Raw genomic sequence first — 21,987 nt, 5'->3', positions numbered from 1 at the left:
ACAAAGGTGATTGAAAACCATTGTCTTTATATTTGTGATATAACTGTATTACATAATACATGACATTGCAAGTCCTTTGAAGTTATAGGTATGGGTTTATAAAGCAAGAAAACAGCCTTGTTCATATCAGATTGAACTATAAGTCCTATACACCGGTTCTACTCGGTCTATACCGTTCAGGAATATGCTTTTACAGATCTTCATCACTGTCCTGAGTGTCATTTTTGCAAAAGTGTCTACGCAAATGCCAACATTAATTTTTGGAATCCTCATGCTCTGAATATTCCAAAAATGTAGTTTTGCTAATCTCCAAAAATTTTGAACGAAAAAACATAGTGAACCTGACTAAAAACTGTGCATCCTGATTTGCCATGAATTAATCATTGTCGTTATTAAATTGCTTGCGTGAGGTTGACATCTCGTTCCATGGTTGGCGGTGTCAGCTTAGAAAAGTCGGATTTTAAGTCTGAATACTGTCCTCCCACATGGTTTTTCAATTCAGCCGACCAGGCCACACGGTTTATCTTGGGGCAGTTATGCCAAGGGTGACCCAAGTTCACCAATACCCAGTCACGTTACAATATTACGTGATCAGTTGCGTTTGCTATCAAAGGAAAGCTGGTTGGGCCATGCTGTGACACTTACGCTTGGACTGGCATGGGAATGAGGAATACAGAACCTGAGCCTTTATACTGTGAGGTGGAAGGGCATGGGAACGTCCCCCTCACCCCGCCCCATTTCTGATATCTGTGTGTATTGGAAATAATGCCACGTCTGCATACATTCTTTGTGGATGTATGCACAATATCAAGTGTTCATTGGGGGTAGAGTGCCACAGAGGCCCACAGGCTTGGTATATCTCTATATTCTTTGCTGAGCGTGCCCATGCCCGTGGACAAGATGGCTCGTCGGTCCCGAGAGACGTGGGCCATCTCTCAGGACCGACGGACATTGGGCAATGTCCATTCTTCCCATCATACCCTTCAGGTTTTTTGGGGGGAATGCCCCAATGGTTGTTGTTGCACTTGCGGTCTTGGTACATGCCTCCCATACACAACAAGATAGTTGGAGGGTACAAAAAGTGGAATTCGATTTTTAATCTTAACTTCACTTTAATCTCCTTTTTTTTTTTTTTCTTTCTTCATTATTTACAAATATATACTAGCCTTTAATTTCAGCTGTACAAATAAACTAACTTCCAAACAATCGTACAACTTTGACACAAGCCTTTGTCAATCGAGGCCCTTTGAGCTTTGGTCGAGTTGTGCATTAAGAAATCTTTCACCTGACAGCACTGAAATTTAAATTGACCCACAAGCTGTTCAACATCTGTCTTGGTATCGCCCTGCCTACAGATCATAAACCCAGCAATGCCCCGTGAAGGCCTGTTACATCGAGGTGTGCCCATCCCGGTGCCGCCACTTGATGTGCTGCGATTGGGGGATGCCCGAGGCAAAGAAACGTCAGAACGGCTCTTCCTCGTGCTTTTCTTTGATAACAAGCGCACCTGGTAAAACGAGTGATTCTGAATTTGCCCCAATTCTTTATTGATCTCCATCCAAGCTGTAGTTCCAATGGTTTGAATACAAATTTGTATCGAGACAGATTTGAACTTTGGCTTGAAAGAATTGGTGCGAGTTCTGATTCCAGCACTGCAATGCTATAATCAGAACACGACACGGTGATGTTTAAGTTTACTCGATTTATCATCATTTCCTCTTTCTCTTCCAGGCAATGGCTTCCTCGGAGCAAGCTGGTACCTCTTGGCGAAGATTCGAGCTTGGATAAGGGCAAGCTCTTGGAGGGACGCAAGTCGAACATTCGTCGCTCGGTGCAGCTCGCCTATGAACGTGCTCTGCTGCACCGTAGCAAAGTGCAGGGCAGCGGGCCAGGAGGGGCGGGCTCTTCGGAATATAGCGACTGACGGGAATCGGAAAGTCACTTTCATGCTCTGAGACCAGGTGGACGATTTTGGGAGGGGCTTGCGGTCGGGGTGAAAAGATCGCAGGGATGGGGAATGGTGTTTTAACCAGTCATTATGGCACGTGTATCGAAAGAAAGGAGAAACAAAAAGAAAAAAAAAAGATCGAGTTTAACAGAACTGTTACTAGCACGCAAAGATGGTTGGGGGAGATTTTGTAGAGAGGGAACGTTAGTGCTGGAAATTATTCAGCAAAGCGGAATGTGGGTCACAAAACACAGCACTGGTGATTTTATGAGACAAGAGGCTGGGCAGGTTGAGCCCACACAAGAACTTCAGCATGACACGGTGATGCCTAATGTCCAGGTTTCTCTTATTTTAGTTTTTGTCTTCTCTCGTTTTTTTTCATAGACTTTGTAATAATATCCTTTCGAATAAATGTCGAACGCCTGGGGAATGCTTTTATTTATAGTGTCTGCCCTGATCTCTGCTTTTCCTCTGTTATAAGTCTTATGTTCGTTATTTGAGCGATTCACAAAATGGCCTAACAGCCTGCAAGAAAATTCGGGCACCATTTAGAAGGCTGTCCGTTTAAGTTGAAGATCTGGAAGCGTGACGCGTACAAGTTCCAATCCCAGTCCACACATAACAATGCAGTAACCCCCGACCCCATCCTCCCACCAATCCAGTGCAGCCGTGTCACCCACGTGATTGTAGAAACTGAGCAGCTGCTCGGGAAATTCCTCTCCACCATATGAGAGTTTCCACAGCGAGAGCCGCTGCTCTGCCGTCACTGTGGCAACCACGACGTATTCTGCTCCCTCAACCACGCCAAGCACTTTGACCCCCGTGACTTGGGAGGCATCAGCTCGGGGTGTTCGGATGGAGTGGAGAGAAACACATTGGCCTCCTGGTTCCACCACTATGGTTGTCATCGAAAGGGCATTATCATCTCCTCCAGATACAATGACGACTCGTCCCTTTGCCACGACACGAGCCTCAATGCACGCCACGCCAGATTGATGATGCAGTATCTGCTTGCATGGATCTCCGATCTCTGTGAAATGGTCATAATTAGTCATGCATTCAATCAAATCAGGTCATTGTCTAATTTCCTGAATCTATTGGGTCAAATACATCTATTGGGTCAGAACGTCACTCGGTGGAGAACATACCTCTGCCAGGCTGAACAGTTTATATTTTGTAACTCACTGATAGGCCAGATCTGAATCTGGACTTGAACCAACACCTAATCAGCTTGTTCTTGTCACCTACCCCACTCATCCACCGAGTTCTGTCACAAGTCTTCCACAACTTTTAAATGCCATGCTATAATGTATATCGCTTTTGGCCCTATTACTCAATGATGAAGGACTTAGCTTTTTTTTTTTAATTCTCGTATCCGGAGCTTCACCAAAATAGTATCGATTCGTCCTTGTCACACACCCAATCAGACCACGAAGTTTCGTCCGAATCAATCCACAACTTTTTGAGATAGTGTTATATATATTTTTTCCCGTATTTCTCAATGGTGAAGAATCACTTATAAAATTCTCAGATCCAGATCTTCACCAAAATGGCATTTCGTCTTTATCACATACCCATCATCTCCACCAAATTGTGTTTGAATCTGCAACTTTTTGAGATATCCTATTCACCGACAAAGAAACAGACAGGGGTGACAACATAACCTCCATCCATTTTCGGTGGCAGAGGTAATAAGAGTGCAAGGAGAGGGTTTTCTGGTTTTCCAATACTGGTTTTCCAATACCAATCTTTGCAACAGTTTTGAAGTTTGATGAATTCCTTGAATTAAACAAATGCTTCATCCTTTCCAATTCCTAATCCTGACCCCAACTTCCCTTGTGTCTCATAAGGCAGGTGCTTACCAAGTAATGTGTTTCCAACTGAAGTCTTCCACCCTTCCAGCATGTTTGTCACATCCCAGATCGATATGGTACCATCAGTGATTCCAGCACACAGATAGATGTGCCTGGAAAGTACAAAAATTGATAAAAAGATGATCAGCCGTTTGAAATGGAAAGTGCAGTTAAATGACTAATACGCACATCAAAACATTCCTAGTTGGAGTTAGGTTAGTTAGGGATACTGGCATCGGTTCCATCTGTCTGTCCGTCATGCTGCCTCCTAATAGGTTGGGCAAAATTTCAAAAAGCATTGGAGGAAAATAAATACTTTATACAGTTCCCCATCAGAATAAAGTGAACACCCCCGATTGTAAACAAATGTTATTTCAACAGGTTCTCGAAAACACAATCAAATCGATAACATGTATTGGTATCGGTGGCATGTCCATTGACATCATATCACTCGAGTCCATGAACGCAACAAATCAAGAATATTCTGCATGACAGCCTGATCTAAAACTTGCTAAATGTGGAGTAGACTTTGTTGCATCCTTTGATTATTATTTGGGAGAGGTCAGGTTTTCTGCAGCTCCCAATCCATGATCAAAGAGAAAGGGTTCTTCTTCCAACAAAGTCTTGACATAAATGTCATTGGATACAACTGGGAGGGGACACGGATCAGGAGCTGCAGAAAAGCCGACCTCTGTGAAATAATCTGTTATAGCTGCAACAAAATCCATTCCATATTTGCCAAAATCTGGAAATTTTTTTCCATAGGAGATAGGTGCATGAAGGAGCTAGATGACAGGACATCAGGTTTACCGACTAACAAGGGATATGGAAGGGTGGGGGCAGACATACACAAGGAAGGAAGAAGATAAAACAAACGATCGTAGCAAGGCCCAGAGAAAAACAGAATGGGAAGGAATCTTTGTATATAAGAGATTGTGGATGTGCATGGGGGAACCTAAGACTAACAATTTGGAGAGCAAGGAGATAATTGCATGCAGGACTTGGGGATGATGAGCGGTTGAAGGTTTCTTTACAAGCGTGTAGCCTCAGGGCAGAGGAAGTAGAAAGCAGGAGGGGCAAGGCCAGATATCAGCTTGCATAACAATAGCCCACCAACTTTCCGCCAGTGGGAGTGTACCAGTCCATGGGTATCGAACCTCTGCCTTGAGATTCAAATGGTGTGGAAGCCCTGTTTTTGACCACCTCAAGAGAAAGCTGGGCAGTAGGAGCACCAGCCCAGAGCGGGGAGCAATACTCCATGGAGCTCTAATTAAAGACGTTGTGCACCATGATGAGCCAAGCATGGCTTTGTAAGACCTTCACTCTCCAAAGAATACCCAGACAGCCGCATCATGCCATTTTGGAGATACGATTCTCCCGCGAAAGGTTGTGGGAGATGGTGAGGGCAACAGGTTCCAGGGACTGCACCTCTTCCAGTGGTTTTCCAGGGAAATGGATTGAATAGTTTGATTGCCAATCCTTGTGGAGAGGTAGCAAGAGGATATGACTGATTTTCTTCAAACTGGCATTTCACTTCATGTTCAAGTTAGCTGACCAGCAGCTTATCTTGTCCAGGTCTGAAGAAAGGGATTCGGAAGCAGCCAGACTTTTACACGAGCGATGTAAAATAAATTTCAGGGTGCAGTCACTGTTAGGAACTGATGTGACAGACCAATCTTGATTGGACAAAGCAAATTTTAGGCCAGACCAATCGGATTTATGAAATTTCCATGCACGTCTGATTTGGGGGTTCTCTAATAACTGCCAAAGTATTCCCAATTTTACCAACATGGTCAGATGAGCAAAGAGGGGATTGAGAAGGAGTAGGACAAGTTTAAGGAGTGGTGGTGATGTCAACAAATAGAATGAAGGCAGAGACCGCTGTTTGTGTTCACACAGCCTGTTCACACTTTTCTACACGATTAAAGATACCATGGGGAGGGATAAGTCGTACTGTGTTTTTGTGCCACTGAGAGACCATGTTGTATGTAACCCTGAGGTGGCAGCCCAAGTTCTTCCTATACAAAACTGGTTAGAATCCCTGGGGGAGTAAATTGGGCCAATTGCCATAATTAATTACTGATGTGGTTTAGACGTCGTTCAGGGCGCCAATACATTCTCCACTCGGGTGCATTCGCAACTAAATTCGACCTTAAGCCGGGCATCTTCGAGATCGTTTGCCATCTACGTACTCGGCCTTTACGCCAGCTGTGGTTAAGTGGTTGGCGTGGTAGTCGTACACGCGACAATATTATTTTCTAGATTTACATGATGAGCTCAATATAGTTAAACATTGTGTTGTGTTGAGAAGAAAGCCCGAATCACACCCTTTAAAGGAATCGGCATCATCCAACTCACCCATTTTCCTCAAAGCCATCAATACAGAGTACACATCGCCCCTGGCATTGAGACTCGGCGAGGAGGTAAAGGCTGCCACGGTCCTCCTCGCACACAAATAGCCTGATGATGGAGGGATACAAGGATCGGCGTTAACACATCATGGCATCTCCCGGAAGTGCGTTTTCACACAATCACTGCCACCAATTGCAATAGTGGTATTTGACTTGGAAAGTGCACTGCACAAGAAGACGTTGGGCTGGGTTGAGGAACCAAAGACAAATATTCACCAAAACGAACGCAGGTTTATCGGAGAACACAAAAGCGGTTTAATTAATTAACTAATTAAAATTGGTGTTAAAAATATAGGTTTTAAGTGCGAATTAAAAAAGATATGGTGCTGATATTTGGAGGTTGTCCTTGGGGTGTGCCTGGGAAAGTTTGGTGCCAAAAAAGGATTCATAGTCACAGGGGTTTGGGAGGGGGGTGGGGGGAGGAGAGGGGGTAGACAAATTATCTGCCAATGTGTATAGTGTAGCGCTGCTTCTGGTGGGAGAGTGCATTGCAAGGCTCATTCTAAAATAAGCCATTTCTCTGTTATAGTATAATGAAACTATAGTCATCATGGATGTGGGGATGTGTTGAAACATACATGTCTGTTTGTTTGTGGCACTAAATGCATTGAAACTTGGTGTTTGTACTCGGGGTGTGCATGGCAGGGTTCTGCTAAGCTGGGATGGCCACCCCCAACTTGTGTTTTTATTTTTAGGTGAAGAGGGGGAGGATCATAAGAAAGCCAGATAGATCATAGAGGTGTCATTTATTATACATACTGATGCACTCCTGCACCGCTGGACAGAACAAGTTAAAAGCTATGTTATCACAAAAAAGAAAAACCAAATCAAACTCCCGGAAGTTGTAAAAAATAATTCTAAAATATGAAAACGGTCTGTGGTTATAGTATAAAGAAAACAACAGTCATCACAACAAAGCTTGCATCACAAGTTAGACGTTGCTTGAGGCTGACTGCTCTTTCCTGTCCATTTCGGAATTGGTAGTGTTTAATTTGCTTTTGTGGCTTGGACATGACTTTTGATGTCAAAATTTTATGCAATGCGACAAACATGTGAGCCACATGATCATACAAGTTGCGCGAGCTCTTACCCTTACTTCAAATGCACTTTACTAGGGCGTGCTACAGAGTTATGAACTGTATTTAGAAATATCTGTGTTAAGCTGGAAAAGATGGCATTGCAATTGTCCAAAGGAGAAGTTACCAATATGTGAATAACGGGGCGTTTTTTGCCTTCTTGTCAAAGTACCCCATAAGCAAATGTTTGCTGGGTGCAATGTTGGGCAAGCTTCTTCGTTTGCCACTGACCGACAAAAATAAATTGAACAGGTGGCTACAATTATACAATCGAAGCCATGACAAATCCAAGATTCTTGATTATTTTGACAGATGGTAAGGAAGAGACATTGATGCAACATTATACAAGAACTCATCATGTACAAGGCCACAAAAGTAAAGGAGAGTGGGGGGGGGGGGGGAGGGGGGGGGGAGGAAAAAGCGAGTGGAAGAGGAGGGAGAAAGTTGGAGGGAGTGGGGGGTTGGGGAAGAGACGGGGGGGGGGGAGGGGAGAGAGTGGTGAGAGGTGGAGAGGGTGAGAACTCTGTGACCCTGCCTAGGATTTCTGTTTATAAAAAAAAAACATAAATTTTTTCTTTTTAATTGTGATTTCCTCCCCCCAGATTTCTCATTAGTGTTATTATTTGGGTTATTTCTCCATTGTGGCAGACCAGTGCCATCACTTTGTCTGGTAACTACTCCAAGACCAAGGACCATCGAGAGGACGGGAAACTCCTATTACGCATGTATGAGCCAATTTAGAATGGTCTCCCTTTCATTAGAGGTCCCACAATCAACCGGATTGTGTGATATTTCAATACCTGCAGCTGCAGTCTATACCATAACATATCAGAAACGAAAAAAATGGTATAAATATCATTTTAGATCGCTTCAAACCCTTTTGGACCATTTTTAGACCATAAGACCAAACAAAGACTTTGACCCTTCCAACAAGATGAACCTTTAAAGCCAAACTATTATTGATGTGGGAGATATAGATGACATTTAGACCCATAGACCCTTAGACACACCAAACAAACATCGTGTCCGCTTGCAATATACAAACTATACTTTTTTCCGCAAGTAATGCGCAAGCTCTACACACGGGCCGGAAGATGGGTACTCTGCTAGTGTACCAAATAAGTGCTTTCAGCAAAAAAAAACCCACAAAAAAAAACAAAACAATTACATCAAGGAAGAACACTGGATGCCATTTGGATTAATAGCGATTCAAAACCCACCTGATGAACCCATCACTGCCAGCTGCACCAACAAAACACACCCTCTCACTTCCACTTCGCTTTAAAACACTTAGGCTCATGTACCTTGGGAGGACAGGAAGACAGTTGTGCTAAATTGGTTTGACTTTGCATCTGACACTTTCAAAACATTGCAAAATTAAACAAGAACGACACTCGGTAGAGCACGTACCTCCGCAAGGTAGAACAGGTTACGTTTTGTATCCCACTGATAGGCCGGATCTGGATTCGGAACTGAACCAACATCGAATCGGCTTGTTCTTGTCGCCTAACCAACTCATCCACCAAGTTTTGTCATAATCCATCCACAACTTTTTGAGATATCATGTGATAACCAACAGACATAATTTTTGGCTCCATCTCTCAATGGTGAAGAATCGCTTAATAAATTAAAACAATTCTCGTCTCAATATCTTCACCAAATCAAATCAATTCATCCTTGTCACAAACCCAATCTGTCCACAAAGTTTCGTCCGAATCCGTCCATAACATTTTTTTTGATATCCTGCTCAGATAAACAGACAGAAATGAAAACATAACCTCCATCCACCTTCGGGGGTGGAGGTAAGAAGTACTGCCTCCATCATACCACCCACTAACACATCCCCCCCACCTTGTATCTGGATCTGGTTTGATATGCCGATGTCGATGTTTTCTCCTTTCCTTTTCGGCTCCCAACCTATGGCTGGCGATAAACTCTACATCACACCAAGTCTCGCCATTTTTCTGTGAATCAAATCGCTCACCGAGGATACATCCATCTTCCAGTGCCTCTCCATCTTTAAAATAGTCCCGAAGACCATCAACTTCTGCTTCAGCCACATCGTTCCTGGTCTCTCTGCCTTGTACTGCCTCTTTAGCATCACACAGCCACACTCTAGAGCAACGGAGCTCTGACCTGCCCCCACCGGAGAACACCAGCACGGGTGGAGGGGGTTCAACCAAACTGGCCGACTCGATCAGAGTGTCCCAATGAAACACCTTTGATTGTGTGTCAGTTGCCACAGCGACAGCCCGGACTCCCGACAAGTGTTCATTGATCACAGAAGCACCATGCTTCCGCCAAATTCCGTCTGCATCCTTATGAAGTAGCAGAAGTCGCAAAGTCGTATCGTCTGAACCTGTGGCCAGGACAACATTTCCATGATGATATTGCAGTACTTGGACGCAAGTGGTGTGACGAGTGTGGAGGCCGGTTTGCAGCAGCCCGAGTTCAGGAAGCTTACTGTATGACAGGATGACATCTCCTGCTTTAAGAGGAGAGCAGCAAATTGGAGAGAGAAAAAGAAAGTTAATGGAATACAATTTTGTTTTTAAAAAACAACAACAACAAAAAACATTTCAATTCTCAAGATCAGTGCTCAACAGTTACCTTTGATAAAAGCGAAGAGATTCTCTGTGGCACTTGAACTGAAGAAATCCCAGGAACGGTGTCCTCCGCCACAAGACACCACGTTAACTTCTCCTTCGCCAAGGCAGTTCCGCATCACTACAAATGTATCACCACGGAATCCCAACAGCAAATCATTGGAATCATCAGTTCTATAGACATCAGATGGCACTATGCGGGCCAACCAATCAAGGTGCAACGCAGGGCGGCGGGAACGAACTGGTCGTAGTGCATCACCATCACGACCGATTAGCTTTGTTTCTCGCCACGCCCCATCTCTCCCTGTGCTCCACACACGATTATACCCCCTCAACCCCACCCAAGTCACACCGTTACGCCCATGGTAACAACGCAAGAGTGACGTTGGTTCCAAAATTGTTACATTTTCTCTCGTTTTCGAATGCCTTCTGGTTAATGGCACGTCATTCCCCAATGACATTTCCCGGTAATCAGGTGGTTCCCGACATATCCATTCGGTCGAGATGTCGCCAGACGGAGGCAAGTAAAAGAAACAAAGATTTCCACAGCGATCACCACAGATAAAAGCAAATGGTTGTGAGCGAGGTTGATAAAACGGTACGAAGGCTATACATGTGTGCCAACGATGGCGACAGCAAGGCAAAGAAAAGCGGCCTTTCTCTGTCACACTCAAAGAGTGAGAGGAGAGTTTGGCAGCAGGTAGATCTTTGGTTGCAGAGAGCAATGGCGAGTCAGGACTTTGAAGATCAAACGATACCTCCCAGCAAATAAGCAGTCCATCGGAACCAGAAGAGAAGAGATACCAGGACCTTCCGGGTACATCTGCAGCTCTATCGCTAGGCCTTGCACACACCCACGTCAGGCTATGTACCTTGCCTGTGTAAGGCTCAAGTGACTGGAGGAGTTCAGGATGGCGAAGAGGAAATATCAGCACTTGACCATGCAGTCCCCCAAGTGCTACCAAGATTTCTGCTTCTTGAATGCTTTCACATTCTGATATTGTCGTTGCCATAGCAACGTAGCTAGCCAAACTCGGTTCAGTGAGCACATCACAACAGAACTGAGATGCGACATCACAACTGACTAAAGTTCCTTTATCTGTTGCGACAACGACCAAGTTTTTACTTGCCACAGCAACCACTTTGGGGTGACCAGCAAGCCCACAACTCTTCTTTAGGGTCAGAAGTTCCTGTCTTCCTGTGGATCCTTCCCCTTCTACCTGGAAGTGGAGACAAAAACAATGGCTCAAGGTAAAGTAAAAAAACAAAGTTATAACAAAACTATTATTTTCGTAGAAAAGCATCACCATGGAACACCTCCATACCTCCCAGAGCCAGATAGCTCCATCGCCTCCACCCAAAGCAGCCAATCCCAAGTCTTCATTTACGGCAATTGACCTAACACCACCCTTTCGTTCTCTGCAGGCATTGATGACACTCCCATCCTCCAAACACCATGCCAGGCAGGCCCCATCTTCACCAGCACTTAGTATGCGGTACCCACGCCACGTGCATACACACCACACTCGTGCCAAATGTCCAAACAATACCCGGGGTGAAGAAATTGTCCCTTTCCAACAAAGGGTGTCTACCTTCCTTGGATAATATTCATCTCCAATGCCGAGCCTTTTATCGTCATCACAAATGAAAACCCTCCTGCCATCATCAGTGCAATCAGTCTCTTGTGCCACATGCCCTTGGCATCTCGCCTCTCCTTTCTCCATGATCTGTCCCAGCTTCCAGACACGAACACTGCGATCATCTGACGCAGTGACCAGCAGACCAGAGACCCGATCATAGGATACAGCAAAAGTCATGCCAGCGTTGTTCTCGAGTTGTTGCCAAACTTCCACAGGTTGCTCGCTGTCCTGAGCCAGACAGTTTGGGGGCAAAGTTAAAAGACGACAATCTGGAAAACAGGAAGAGGGAGCAAGAAAAGCACGAGGAAAGGGTGGGGTAAAAAGAAGAAGAAGAAGAAGAAGATTTTGACTAGTCTAAATGGGTAAAACATCCTATCATATGTCAATGTATAACAGATAATTAGGGTAAGTTAAACACTATTCAGCCCACAATGCCTGGTGACATTTCAGCATTTTCTTAACAACAACTACAAAGAGTGCTAATTATGAAGCTAAACGATTCTGGGGAGGAAGAGCACTGAGAATGCCAAACAAGCCAGTACAGACAGTGCTCTCTGCTGCCCCTTATGGGAAATCTGCAGCTTTACATACACAAGAACGTCCTCCATTTTTTTTGGCCAGCTCACGTGTGGGAGCATCACCCATGTACACATATCGGGACACTTGGCCTTAATCAGCATGGAGTAGATACTACACAATATATTTTGGATACATAAATTCAGCATAAGATTATGGCAATTCAGTCATCCATTAGTCAATATCAGAATAAAAGTAACAATAAGGAGGTGGAATGGATCCGAAACCTGGAAGAATAAAAGCAACATCTTGAGGAAATGCCCCTAGTAATAATTTATGCAGAAAAGATAAGACAACAACTGGCAAAGATGGCAAACTTAAAAAGCCCTGGCCCAGATGGGATCCCAAGCTTCAGGTTAAAGCAATTTGATTCTCTCCACGTTCACTACGCTCGACCATTCAATGAACTTATTCAAGGGTATCAGGAAATGGATGAATGGCTCACAGAAGGTAACACCTTCCTCATCCCAAAATCTGAAGAGACCCAAATACCCCACATATACTGGCCAATAACCTGTCTACTAACAACATACAAACATACAGTATAACAGGAATCATCACAGAAACAATGTATCACCATCTAACACAATAAGGAGGCTTCGAGGCAGAACAGAAGGGATGCAAGAGAGGAACCTAACATTAAACAAGGCCATACTCAAAAATTGCAATACAAGATGAACCGAATTGTCCACAGCATGGATAGACTATTTTAAAAAGCTTTTTATAGTGTCCAACATTCATGTATGACAAAGTGCATATAAATGTACAAGATAAATCCCCAAATGTCCTTTTGGAATTTGCGGTGGGGCACGTGGCTTGGCAGATATCGTTAATTAAACGAAAATATTTTTTTAAAATGGATATCTCTTGTTTATTCTCGAGTTCTCCTCGAGCCGCACCGCGCACCCTCAGCCTCGTCTGCGAACGTCAAAAGCGTGACACAGCGCGCGCTTGAGAAAGCGTGACACATTGAGAAAGCCATGGATCTATGGAATACCACACTAATCCTGCAGCACTCAGAAGGAAAGATTGAAATACCAGGAGTAATGATACGACACGGTATCTTCCAAGGAGACGGCCTTTCACCTCTCAGGTTTTGCCTGGCCCTGGACCCACTAGGTAACCTCATTAATGAGCAAGGACACAGATACACCCTGACATCCAATAAAAGAACGTCCAAAGAAACAGGAAAGGTGACACATATACAGAACATGGATGACTGAAAACTCTTTGCACCGAATGATGAAAAATTGGCAGAAGTACAAATGTTCTACAAAAATAAGTGCATCCCAATAATGTACCTGCTAAGGAAAGAAGGAAGTGGCGGCCTGATGGAAATCGATTAAGTGCACAGAGCTACGACTGTAGGATTAGCAAAGTACGTGAAAAGCTCAACAGACTGAATATGAATGAATGAATGATCGTTTTAAGGCCATTTTCCCCGCTAGAGCGGGGGTTAGCCTTGCGGGCACCATGACAATCATGGTTCCCTGTTTGAGGCAATGTTTTTATGGCCGGATGCCCTTCCTGATGCCAACCCTTGGTCACCTCTTCGATGCGCAGGGATACGGTGTACCTATTCTAAACCGGGGTACACATGGACTACCGAATATAATGTGTACAAGCATGAACAATTGACAAACCAGAAAAGGTATCTCACACCTTGCAAAAAACTTCGAAAAACAGGTGTGATTAGAAGATGTCACACTCCAAACCCAAAACAGCAACAAATACAGCCCAACAATTGCAAAAAAGACAAAATAAAAATACAAGATGCAATTCCAGCAGATATATAGTAACAACTGTGAGAATGACAAAAGAGCAGGGAAATATCTTTTAAAAAAAGAAAAAGTTGGACAAATTGGGGATAGACAAAGAAGGATGACGGGAATAGCTAAGAGGTCAGCTCAACTGGGACGGAGAACGAATCATTATTAATGCCTAAGACCAAGGACACTACACGAATGGCTTTAAAAACATGGGAGGACTGAGTCAATCGGACAAGTGCAGGTTCTGCGAGGTAGAAACAGAAAGCATGAGTCACCTCGTATCGGGATGTAAAAAACACGTCAGGGCAGCTGTACACACAAAGGCTTCCATCATCAATCAATCAAATCAATCCATCATTGCTTCGGATATCAAATCCTTCCTCTGCTCCAATGGCTTGATCTCCGATCATCAATTTGGATTCAGACCAGGTCATTCTACTCTGGACATGCTGTTTTGCTGTCTCAACAATGGATGGAGGTCCTCAATGCCAAACAGGAAATCAGAGCTGTCTCTCTTGACATATCACGTGCCTTCGATACGGTCTGGCACCCCGCTCTGCTCACCAAACTCTCCTCCTTTGGTATCCATGGAAATCTCCACTCATGGCTTGCGGACTTCCTCTCTGGTCGTAGTCAACGGGTGGCCCTGAATGGATTTCTCTCATCTCCCCTTCCTGTTAAAGCTGGAGTTCCCCAAGGCAGTGTTCTGGGCCCTGTACTTTTTCTGGTCTTCATCAATGATCTCACCAACTCTCTGGAAAATCCTCCCTATCTCTTTGCTGATGACTCCACTCTCTGCCGAGTTGTTAGTACCTCATCATGTTAGTACCTCATGTTGATACCTCATCCCTCCGATCGGCAGTCTGCAGCCTCCTCGCTCTCTGCAGACCTGGACAAAAATCACAGACTGATTAAACAAGTGGAACATGTCTTTCAATCCTGACAAATCTCACACTCTCACCTAGTGCTGTTAGCTAGATTCAAAATCCCGTCTCGGAACCGTCTCGATAAATTTTCAATTTTCATAACGGGATCTCGGGTCGGCTCGGTTCCCGGCAAAGTAAAAAATAAAAATTAAAAAATTAAAAAATAAATAAATAAATAATAAGGCTTCAAAAATAATGGAATGTCATTACAATATACTAGGGCATGCCCGTACTATATCTATATCTAAAATTATATCCCCCCCCCCTCTATTTACATGAAATGGTTTGGTCCAAAGCGAACGGCTTCCGGAGTTTGGTAAAGAAATCGCCATCGCGTGCACAAACGCGCAGGAAAGCGAATGAATCGCAAATTCGTTTTTATTAGTTTTAAAACATAGTTTAACGCCAACATAGTTTGCAAACGTGAAATAAATGAATACGCTCTCAAATGTGCCATCCGAGGCAGAGTGTGTCCGCCACGTTCGGCACACGCGATAGTTCGCTGCTCTCTGATTGGTTGAATCGTTTTTTGGACATAGCTCGGTAAGTAATTGTCCGATTAATATGAAACCTTGAAAAGGCACATCCTCGGGTCCCCAGCAATATACCTGGCAAGTTAAAAGTATATCGGACCCGTGGTTGTCGAGAAACAGCGGTCACAGACAAACAAACGTACAAACGTACAGAGATTGCTGGAATTATAGATAGATAAACAACAATGAAAAAAATTCATTTCTGATGTTGAGTACTTAAATTCCGACTTAGCTTCCATTTACCGGGATGAAATAAAATACACCGCCTACATGCAGATGATCGGCCACCGACGGGACCGGGTTATCTCATTACAGTTTGTATTGTCGTGTAATTTCTTGCTCGGAATGTCAGAGAGAGGGAGAAAATGTTTCTGCCCAGGCATATTCGAGTCCCGGTTGGAGTTTCATTATCATTTTGTGAGTTGTGATCGCCAAGGGGCTCGTTCCCCCCCCCCCCCCCCCCCCCCCCGTTCCCCTCCCCCGCCCGGCAATGCCGAGTTCTTCTGCTAGTAAATTATAAAGCAGGCGGTGTAGTGATCACCCCCCCCCCCACCCCCCCCTCCTTATTTTGACTCTGTGACTAAAGTAAACGTAATCAACTTATCAGGCCTAAAGTGGAGATAAGATAACCAAAATACTTTCACATTCAAACCGTCAATCCAAACCCCGAGGGATTCTTACAATTTATAGATTTAGCGTTGCAATTAAACATAAACGTTCATCAAAAACTCATTTCATAAAACTACATAATGTATTGTACTTGTATTAATACATTGTGTGTAGAATAATCCGTTATAAACGTGTTTTTAATCTAAATAAACATCGTCCCTCCAATCACGGGGCCTCGAGCGAGTCCCTCGATATTAATGTGCAAAAGACCATAGCAACCACATCCTGTAACTCGTCTCCAAGGACGGACACGAGACCGCAGCGGGGCGGGGCGAGGCGGAGTGATACAGCGGAAGGATTCGACGGTTTAAATAAAGTCGCGATGCGGGGGATTTTCATTGGGAGTTGGGACCTTTATCCTGATTTCGTTACCTCCGCCACCAAAGGTAGATGGAGGTTATGTTTTCACTCCTGTCTGTTTGTCCGTTTGTTTGTGAACACAATATCTCAAAAAGTTGTGGACGGATTCGGACGAAATTTTGTGGAGATGCAGCGTGTGTGACAAGGACGACATGATTAGATGTTGGTGAAGATCCGGATTCGGAATTCGGATTCGTTTGCAGTGCATTGTTTGTTGACGAGGGGGAAATCCTGGAACAGTGAGTTTACTTTATCTATCATCGTTTGTCAGTTCAGCTGCACTTGCGAAAAATGATGCTTGTGCAGAAGCAGAGTAATGAAAGCAAGGCTCAATAAATGCCTCTATTATGGAAAATATCTGCAAGAAGTTGGAATTTTAACCGGGATTTTTTTACCGAGAAATTGCGTCAATCAATTTATCTCGGGACCGTCCCGAGACCGTCTCGAAAGCCGAAACCGCCGGGATTTCGTCCCGGTCTCGGCTCGGTTGACAGCCCTACTCTCACCATGTCTCTCTGAAAAGATCGCCTGGACAACCCTCCCATATACTTTCTCAACAATCCTCTCCAAGAAGTTCTGTCACTCAAGCTCTTTGGTCTCACAATCTGCCATGATCTTTCCAGGGAAAACCACATTTCCAAGCTGACCTCCAAAGCCAGTCGCCGACTGGGCATCCTCCGTCGTGCGAAGTCCTTCCTTGGCACACCTGAGCTCCTCACCACATACAAGGCTTTCATCCGCAGCTCAATGCAATACTGCTCTCCCCTCTGGGCTGGTGCTCCTGCCACACACCTAGGTCGGCTTCACGCTGTTGAAACCAAAGCTTTCAGAATCATTGGAATCTCCCACGATAAAGCCGATTGTGAGGGCCTTTGACTCAATCACCGCAGGCAGGTTTGGTGGTCTTTCTGTCTTCTACAGACTCCTCTCTGGCCGAGCCCCCCCAGCCCTGTCTGTGCTCTGTCCCCAAAATACTCCAACAAGTCGCACAAGATCTGCTAGCAACCCACTTCTGGTGAAACTGCCAAAATCAAGACTCTCTGCTCACCTTCACTCTTTCATTCCTCTTTTCTCCCGCCTCTGGAACAAACTCCCTCACTCTCTTCAATCCCACTCTTACCTCCAGGTCTTTAAAACAGCGGTTCACCACCATCTCTTATCTTCCCCCATCCAAAACCTTGATCTTTTCTACCCCCGTTAATTCACCCCAGATTCACTTTTCTGAAATACGAACTTCTTTCCTGGAAGTCCTAGCTGTGTCCATGTGGTTTTTACTTCTCCCATCCCCTTCCCACGCCTCCTACCCCCAAGCCCTATCCCTTCCACAGATCTCCCGATGTCCCTGCTCTAAAATGTTGTACTTGTGTGCTTCCCCCTCTCTCCCCATCTCGTCTCCCGCTGCCTTTATTGTCTTATGTGTCCGTTTTTTTTTTGTCATTAATGTTAGTTTAATGTCATTATTTTTTTGTATTTAATGCTCTTACACGAGCCTCGATGTTGTTTTGTTTTTTTTGTTGTTTTTTTGTATACCTGTGTGGAGTAATCCACTGGCACAGCTGCAGAAATTTCAATATTTCTGCAGGAATTTCAATATCCCAGTTCCACAGCACTTGTGGAAACCTGAACCAAAAACGATCATTGAAAACAAGGACATAATGCTCACATATTGCCTGATGATCCCATCCAGCATAAACATAGAAAAAAAAGCATTGTGACCGGAATCTGCCAATAGTACTCATTCTGCCAATAATCTGCCAATAGTACAATAGTACAAATCTGCCAATAGTACAATAGCACAAATCTGCCAATAGTACAATAGTACAAATCTGCCAATAGTACAATAGTACAAATCTGCCAATAGTACTCATTCTGCCAATAATCTGCCAATAGTACAAATCTGCCAATAGTACTCGTAGTACTCAGGAACAAAAAGGAAAATACAGCATTGCTGATCGAGATATCAGTACCTGGAGATTTTTGCCTAAATAATGCAGAAAACAAGAAAATGACCAAATACCACGACCTCAAGAATGAAGTGAAGAGATCCTGGAAGCTGAGAAGTGCCAAAATTGTACCAGTGAAAAGTATGGCAATGGGAATGATAAAGAAGAACCTTACAGATATCTTAAAAACCATCCCTGGGAACATTACCACAAACGAACTACAGTTGGAGGATGTCTGGGCTCAGTGATGATCCTGAAAAGAGCCCTTGGAACAAAACTCTGAGAACAACACAACAGCACAACTTAACCCATGAATTGCAATCCTTCACCAAAGCTGGGGTGGATACTTCGAGTCCTGGGAGGAATCCGTTCCACCTTCTAAAACCCAAATTATGGATACAACAACCAATGACACTGACACAGACACAATAAAAACACCAGTTTTCGGACTCAAACCACCAGGTACAAGAACAGGTTTTCCCTAAGGCTGTCCGTATTTTGAACAGCCACTGAGAATTGGACTATGCTGTTGTTGACGTTTTGTGTTTCATGTAAATGTGTCATATGTAAATTGTAGAATTGAAATTTTTGGTAAAATGGTCAATGTCATTGTTTACTGTAAATATTGTTGTGTGTGTAGAGAGCGAGATGGTTGTTTGTGAATAAGAATTTCATTATTTCTTAACCCTGGTCTTTAAACACAGGACAATAAAGTGACGACTACAGATTTTATGGAAAAATATCGTGTAATTTCGATATAATAAATATAAACGAACATGCTTGATTTGCGGTATAATGCTTGACAACATTCTGAAGATTTGGTGCATTCGGCAGTTCATTCGAGGCCGCAAGTGCTCACCCGTAGTGTGGCTGGTTTCCAGATCAGTAATCTCCCATCCAGAGTGCAAGAGAAACACGAGAGGCATGACCAGGTGTGACCGGTCAGCGTAGCAGCACCCAGCAAGCAGGAATCTCGACATCTTGCCTCGCAGAGCACCGCCCAGTCTCCGCCGTTTTTAGTGGTTTGTCCTGTCCAACTCCACAGCTGTACCAAGTTGTGAGCCAGCACAATGGCAAGCAGAGCTTTCAGACGTATGCACAGAGACGAGACAGAATAAGATGCATCAACAAGATCAATGGCACAATGAAAATGGTGAAGACAAGACAAATCCATGTGCAAGGCCTAATTTATGCAACTGCTAGAAATGCATCCTAGAAAGATAATTGGGAAAAGCAGTAGCTGTGATTACCAAAGCTTACCGACACCATCGATTCCAGAATCGGCCCGTATCCACTGCACATCCAAGATCCAGTCCGATGCTTCGCCAAGACGCGCCACAGGGTGTAACCGAGAAATCGGGCCCCGACTGCTTGTTCTGGTCTCCATTCGGACTACAGCCAATCCTTTACCACCAAAGATGCAAACCAAAGTGCAATAGTCAGTAATGACCAATTTTGCATTTTCCACCTTTTTCTTGTCCTCCAATTTGCCAATCTGACCGACCTCACTTTGGCCATCCTTTTTGTTGTCCACAAATTCCATGGTCAAACCATCTATTAACTTGTCGTCGTTTACATTGGTCTCCATAAGCTCCTCTCCATTTGCCATTTTATCCTCTCCCTCTTTTAGCACATCCTCCGACGACTGCATCCCAGGTGGGATTTCCGTCCAATCAAGTCCCACTGGGTGAGGCCTGATTCCATGGATGCAATGGGATCCAAGCACTGTCAAGCTGCAAATGGGATTGGCACATTTTTTCGCCTTCTCTCTTGTTGCAAACACGTGTAGAATTGGGCCTTCTCCTGTGGAAAACAAACAAATCAGTTATTCTACTGTTGTCAAGAAAGAGACAGGTTGCCCTCCCTGCCCGGTGTTCACACCTGGCACCTGAGCACAAAGCTCATGATCAATCACTCTGTCGATATATTCAAAAAGTGTTTCAGACAAGCTGCTGTTTCAACAACGATATAGGCCACTGCCTTCCTGTCCTACCTGCCCCGACCATGCACCAATGCACCATTCCGAGATCCGCAATACAAGCCTCATATTAAGCATTCTGAGTATTGAGCTGCAATACATGTCCCCTACCGGCAGTCTGTCGTCCGCAAAACTGTTGGGGAAATGACCAAGGGTTATTTATCCACAGGTTCTGAATCGTTCCCAATCGCTAATTACCTCAGGACGGGCTCACCTGTGATTCACACTCGGGACTTCGATTTATACACCTTGCAGACAGGTCAGCAGAAGCACGAGAAATAAGTTGTTGATAAAGAACCTTTCGAGTCGCTAAATATCAGTAATTTATTATATTTTCCGGTTCACGATCAATGATCGATGTGTATATATATATATATGTTGCTCGGCTTGGCTCGGCCCCTCGCGAAAGCGCGCGCTGTGTCGCGCTTTTGACGTTCGCAGACGAGGCTGAGGACGCGCGGTGCGGCTTGAGGAGAACTCTAGAATAAACAAAGTGCCATAACTTTGTCAAAAGTGATCGAAACGTCGTGAAGTTCGAACTTAATCTGTAACCTATCATGAGGAAACCATGTACCAAGTTTGAAATCATTAGCATTAAGAATAAGAGTTTAGAAAAAAAGTCCGGAAAACTGTTCTTTGCGTGACGGACTGACACTGACGGACGGACAGACGGACGGACAGACGGACGGACAGACGGACTTTCGGACAGACGGACAGACGGCATGCAAACCTATAGTCCTCTCCGGTGTACACCGGTAGGGGACTAATAACTACTTGCATAAGCCTGTGGTGAGTAAAAATACCACGATATAAAAAAGGGAAGCCTTTTATTCTTGCACTGGTTGAAAGATCGCAAAAAATGGGAGGTTATACATTTCTTAACAGCAAAGAAAAAAAAAAATTCGGGAACGATCGAGGCAGCGCTTTGTTACCTATACACTGCCCGGATTCAATTATACATCTGACTGAAAAGATTATAGTTTTCCCGTAGATTTGGATTAATTTGAAGCAACTTTTACCTAATTTTCTTTTTCTTTCCGAGGAGCGTTTCCGTGTTTCAGTGTTTTACTTCACGCAAAGGCACACCCGTCCCTCCCAATATCCCTTGCCTTAGCTCGCGTACGATACCTGTGCAAGCTATTCCATGAGCCTGACACTGCAGCCTCTTCTGCCAGTACCACGTTATCGAGGGAGGATTCATGCATTACATATAATAAACCGTAATCTCGTATTACAACGCAGAGTACGGGATAATCAGACTCAAATGACCCCAATATGAACCACACCTTCAAAGTTCGTAATAATGAACCGTGCTCACTGCAATCACTATACCTACCAGGTAGCGTGTGACCGTTAACAAGAACAACATACATGCTGTGGCCGACACTCACCTGCTAACAGGAATTCCCTTTGAAAAGCGAGAGCAGAAACAGGAGCACGGAGAATAAGCCGCTCGCAGGATGCCATTTTTAACACGACACTAACTTGGTGACATATTCAAATGATGCCGAGTGTGTGGAGCAAGAAAGAGAACTTGACCCATGCTTGGCTCGCTTAGTAAAACTCGCAACGAGTGGACCAGCGAGGCGCAGCCAATGACGAGCGAGTTTGTTGCCAGGGAGGGCGTGGCGATCGGGGACGTAGCGAATGCCGAGCGCGTTTGGTGTCAGAGTGGGCGTGGTGATCTGGGACGCAGCCA

At 44.4% G+C, this 21,987-nt stretch overlaps 2 protein-coding genes across 7 annotated transcripts in view; one reads left to right on the top strand and one right to left on the bottom strand.

The window, feature by feature from the left end:
* The window catches only part of LOC137416492 (peregrin), a 67,201-nt gene extending 64,815 nt beyond the window's left edge, over positions 1 to 2,386 (top strand). The window contains exons 18-19 of one of the 2 annotated variants that reach the window (XM_068102100.2): positions 1,356 to 1,510; positions 1,732 to 2,386. In XM_068102100.2, the coding sequence (XP_067958201.2) occupies positions 1,356 to 1,510; positions 1,732 to 1,924 (348 nt within the window). In that variant the 3' untranslated portion in view covers positions 1,925 to 2,386. The remainder of the gene's footprint in view (positions 1 to 1,355; positions 1,511 to 1,731) is intronic. The other variant, XM_078776762.1, reaches the window with a different exon arrangement.
* Positions 2,366 to 21,868, bottom strand: WDR6 (WD repeat domain 6). Of its 5 annotated transcripts, none has more exons than XM_078776758.1 (11): positions 21,680 to 21,868; positions 19,571 to 20,113; positions 19,170 to 19,393; positions 11,220 to 11,762; positions 9,899 to 11,114; positions 9,140 to 9,776; positions 8,699 to 8,794; positions 8,509 to 8,592; positions 6,160 to 6,261; positions 3,811 to 3,914; positions 2,366 to 2,978 (listed from the first exon to the last, which is right to left on the bottom strand). In XM_078776758.1, exons 1-11 carry the CDS (start codon positions 21,753 to 21,755, stop codon positions 2,497 to 2,499), a joined length of 4,107 nt encoding a protein of 1,368 aa, XP_078632884.1. In that variant the 5' UTR covers positions 21,756 to 21,868; the 3' UTR covers positions 2,366 to 2,496. The 5 variants fall into 5 exon arrangements, with proteins under 5 accessions (XP_078632884.1, XP_078632885.1, XP_067958198.2 ...); XM_078776759.1 differs by having other exon boundaries at positions 9,140 to 9,773; XM_068102097.2 differs by lacking the exon at positions 8,699 to 8,794.
* Between the last annotated feature and the right edge of the window lie 119 nt (positions 21,869 to 21,987).

Source organism: Myxine glutinosa, chromosome 4, assembly GCF_964187855.1.
Source record: "Myxine glutinosa chromosome 4, kmMyxGlut1.1, whole genome shotgun sequence".
In the NCBI taxonomy this organism is placed as follows: Eukaryota; Metazoa; Chordata; class Myxini; order Myxiniformes; family Myxinidae; genus Myxine; species Myxine glutinosa.
This window is presented reverse-complemented; position numbering and strand designations above follow the sequence as displayed.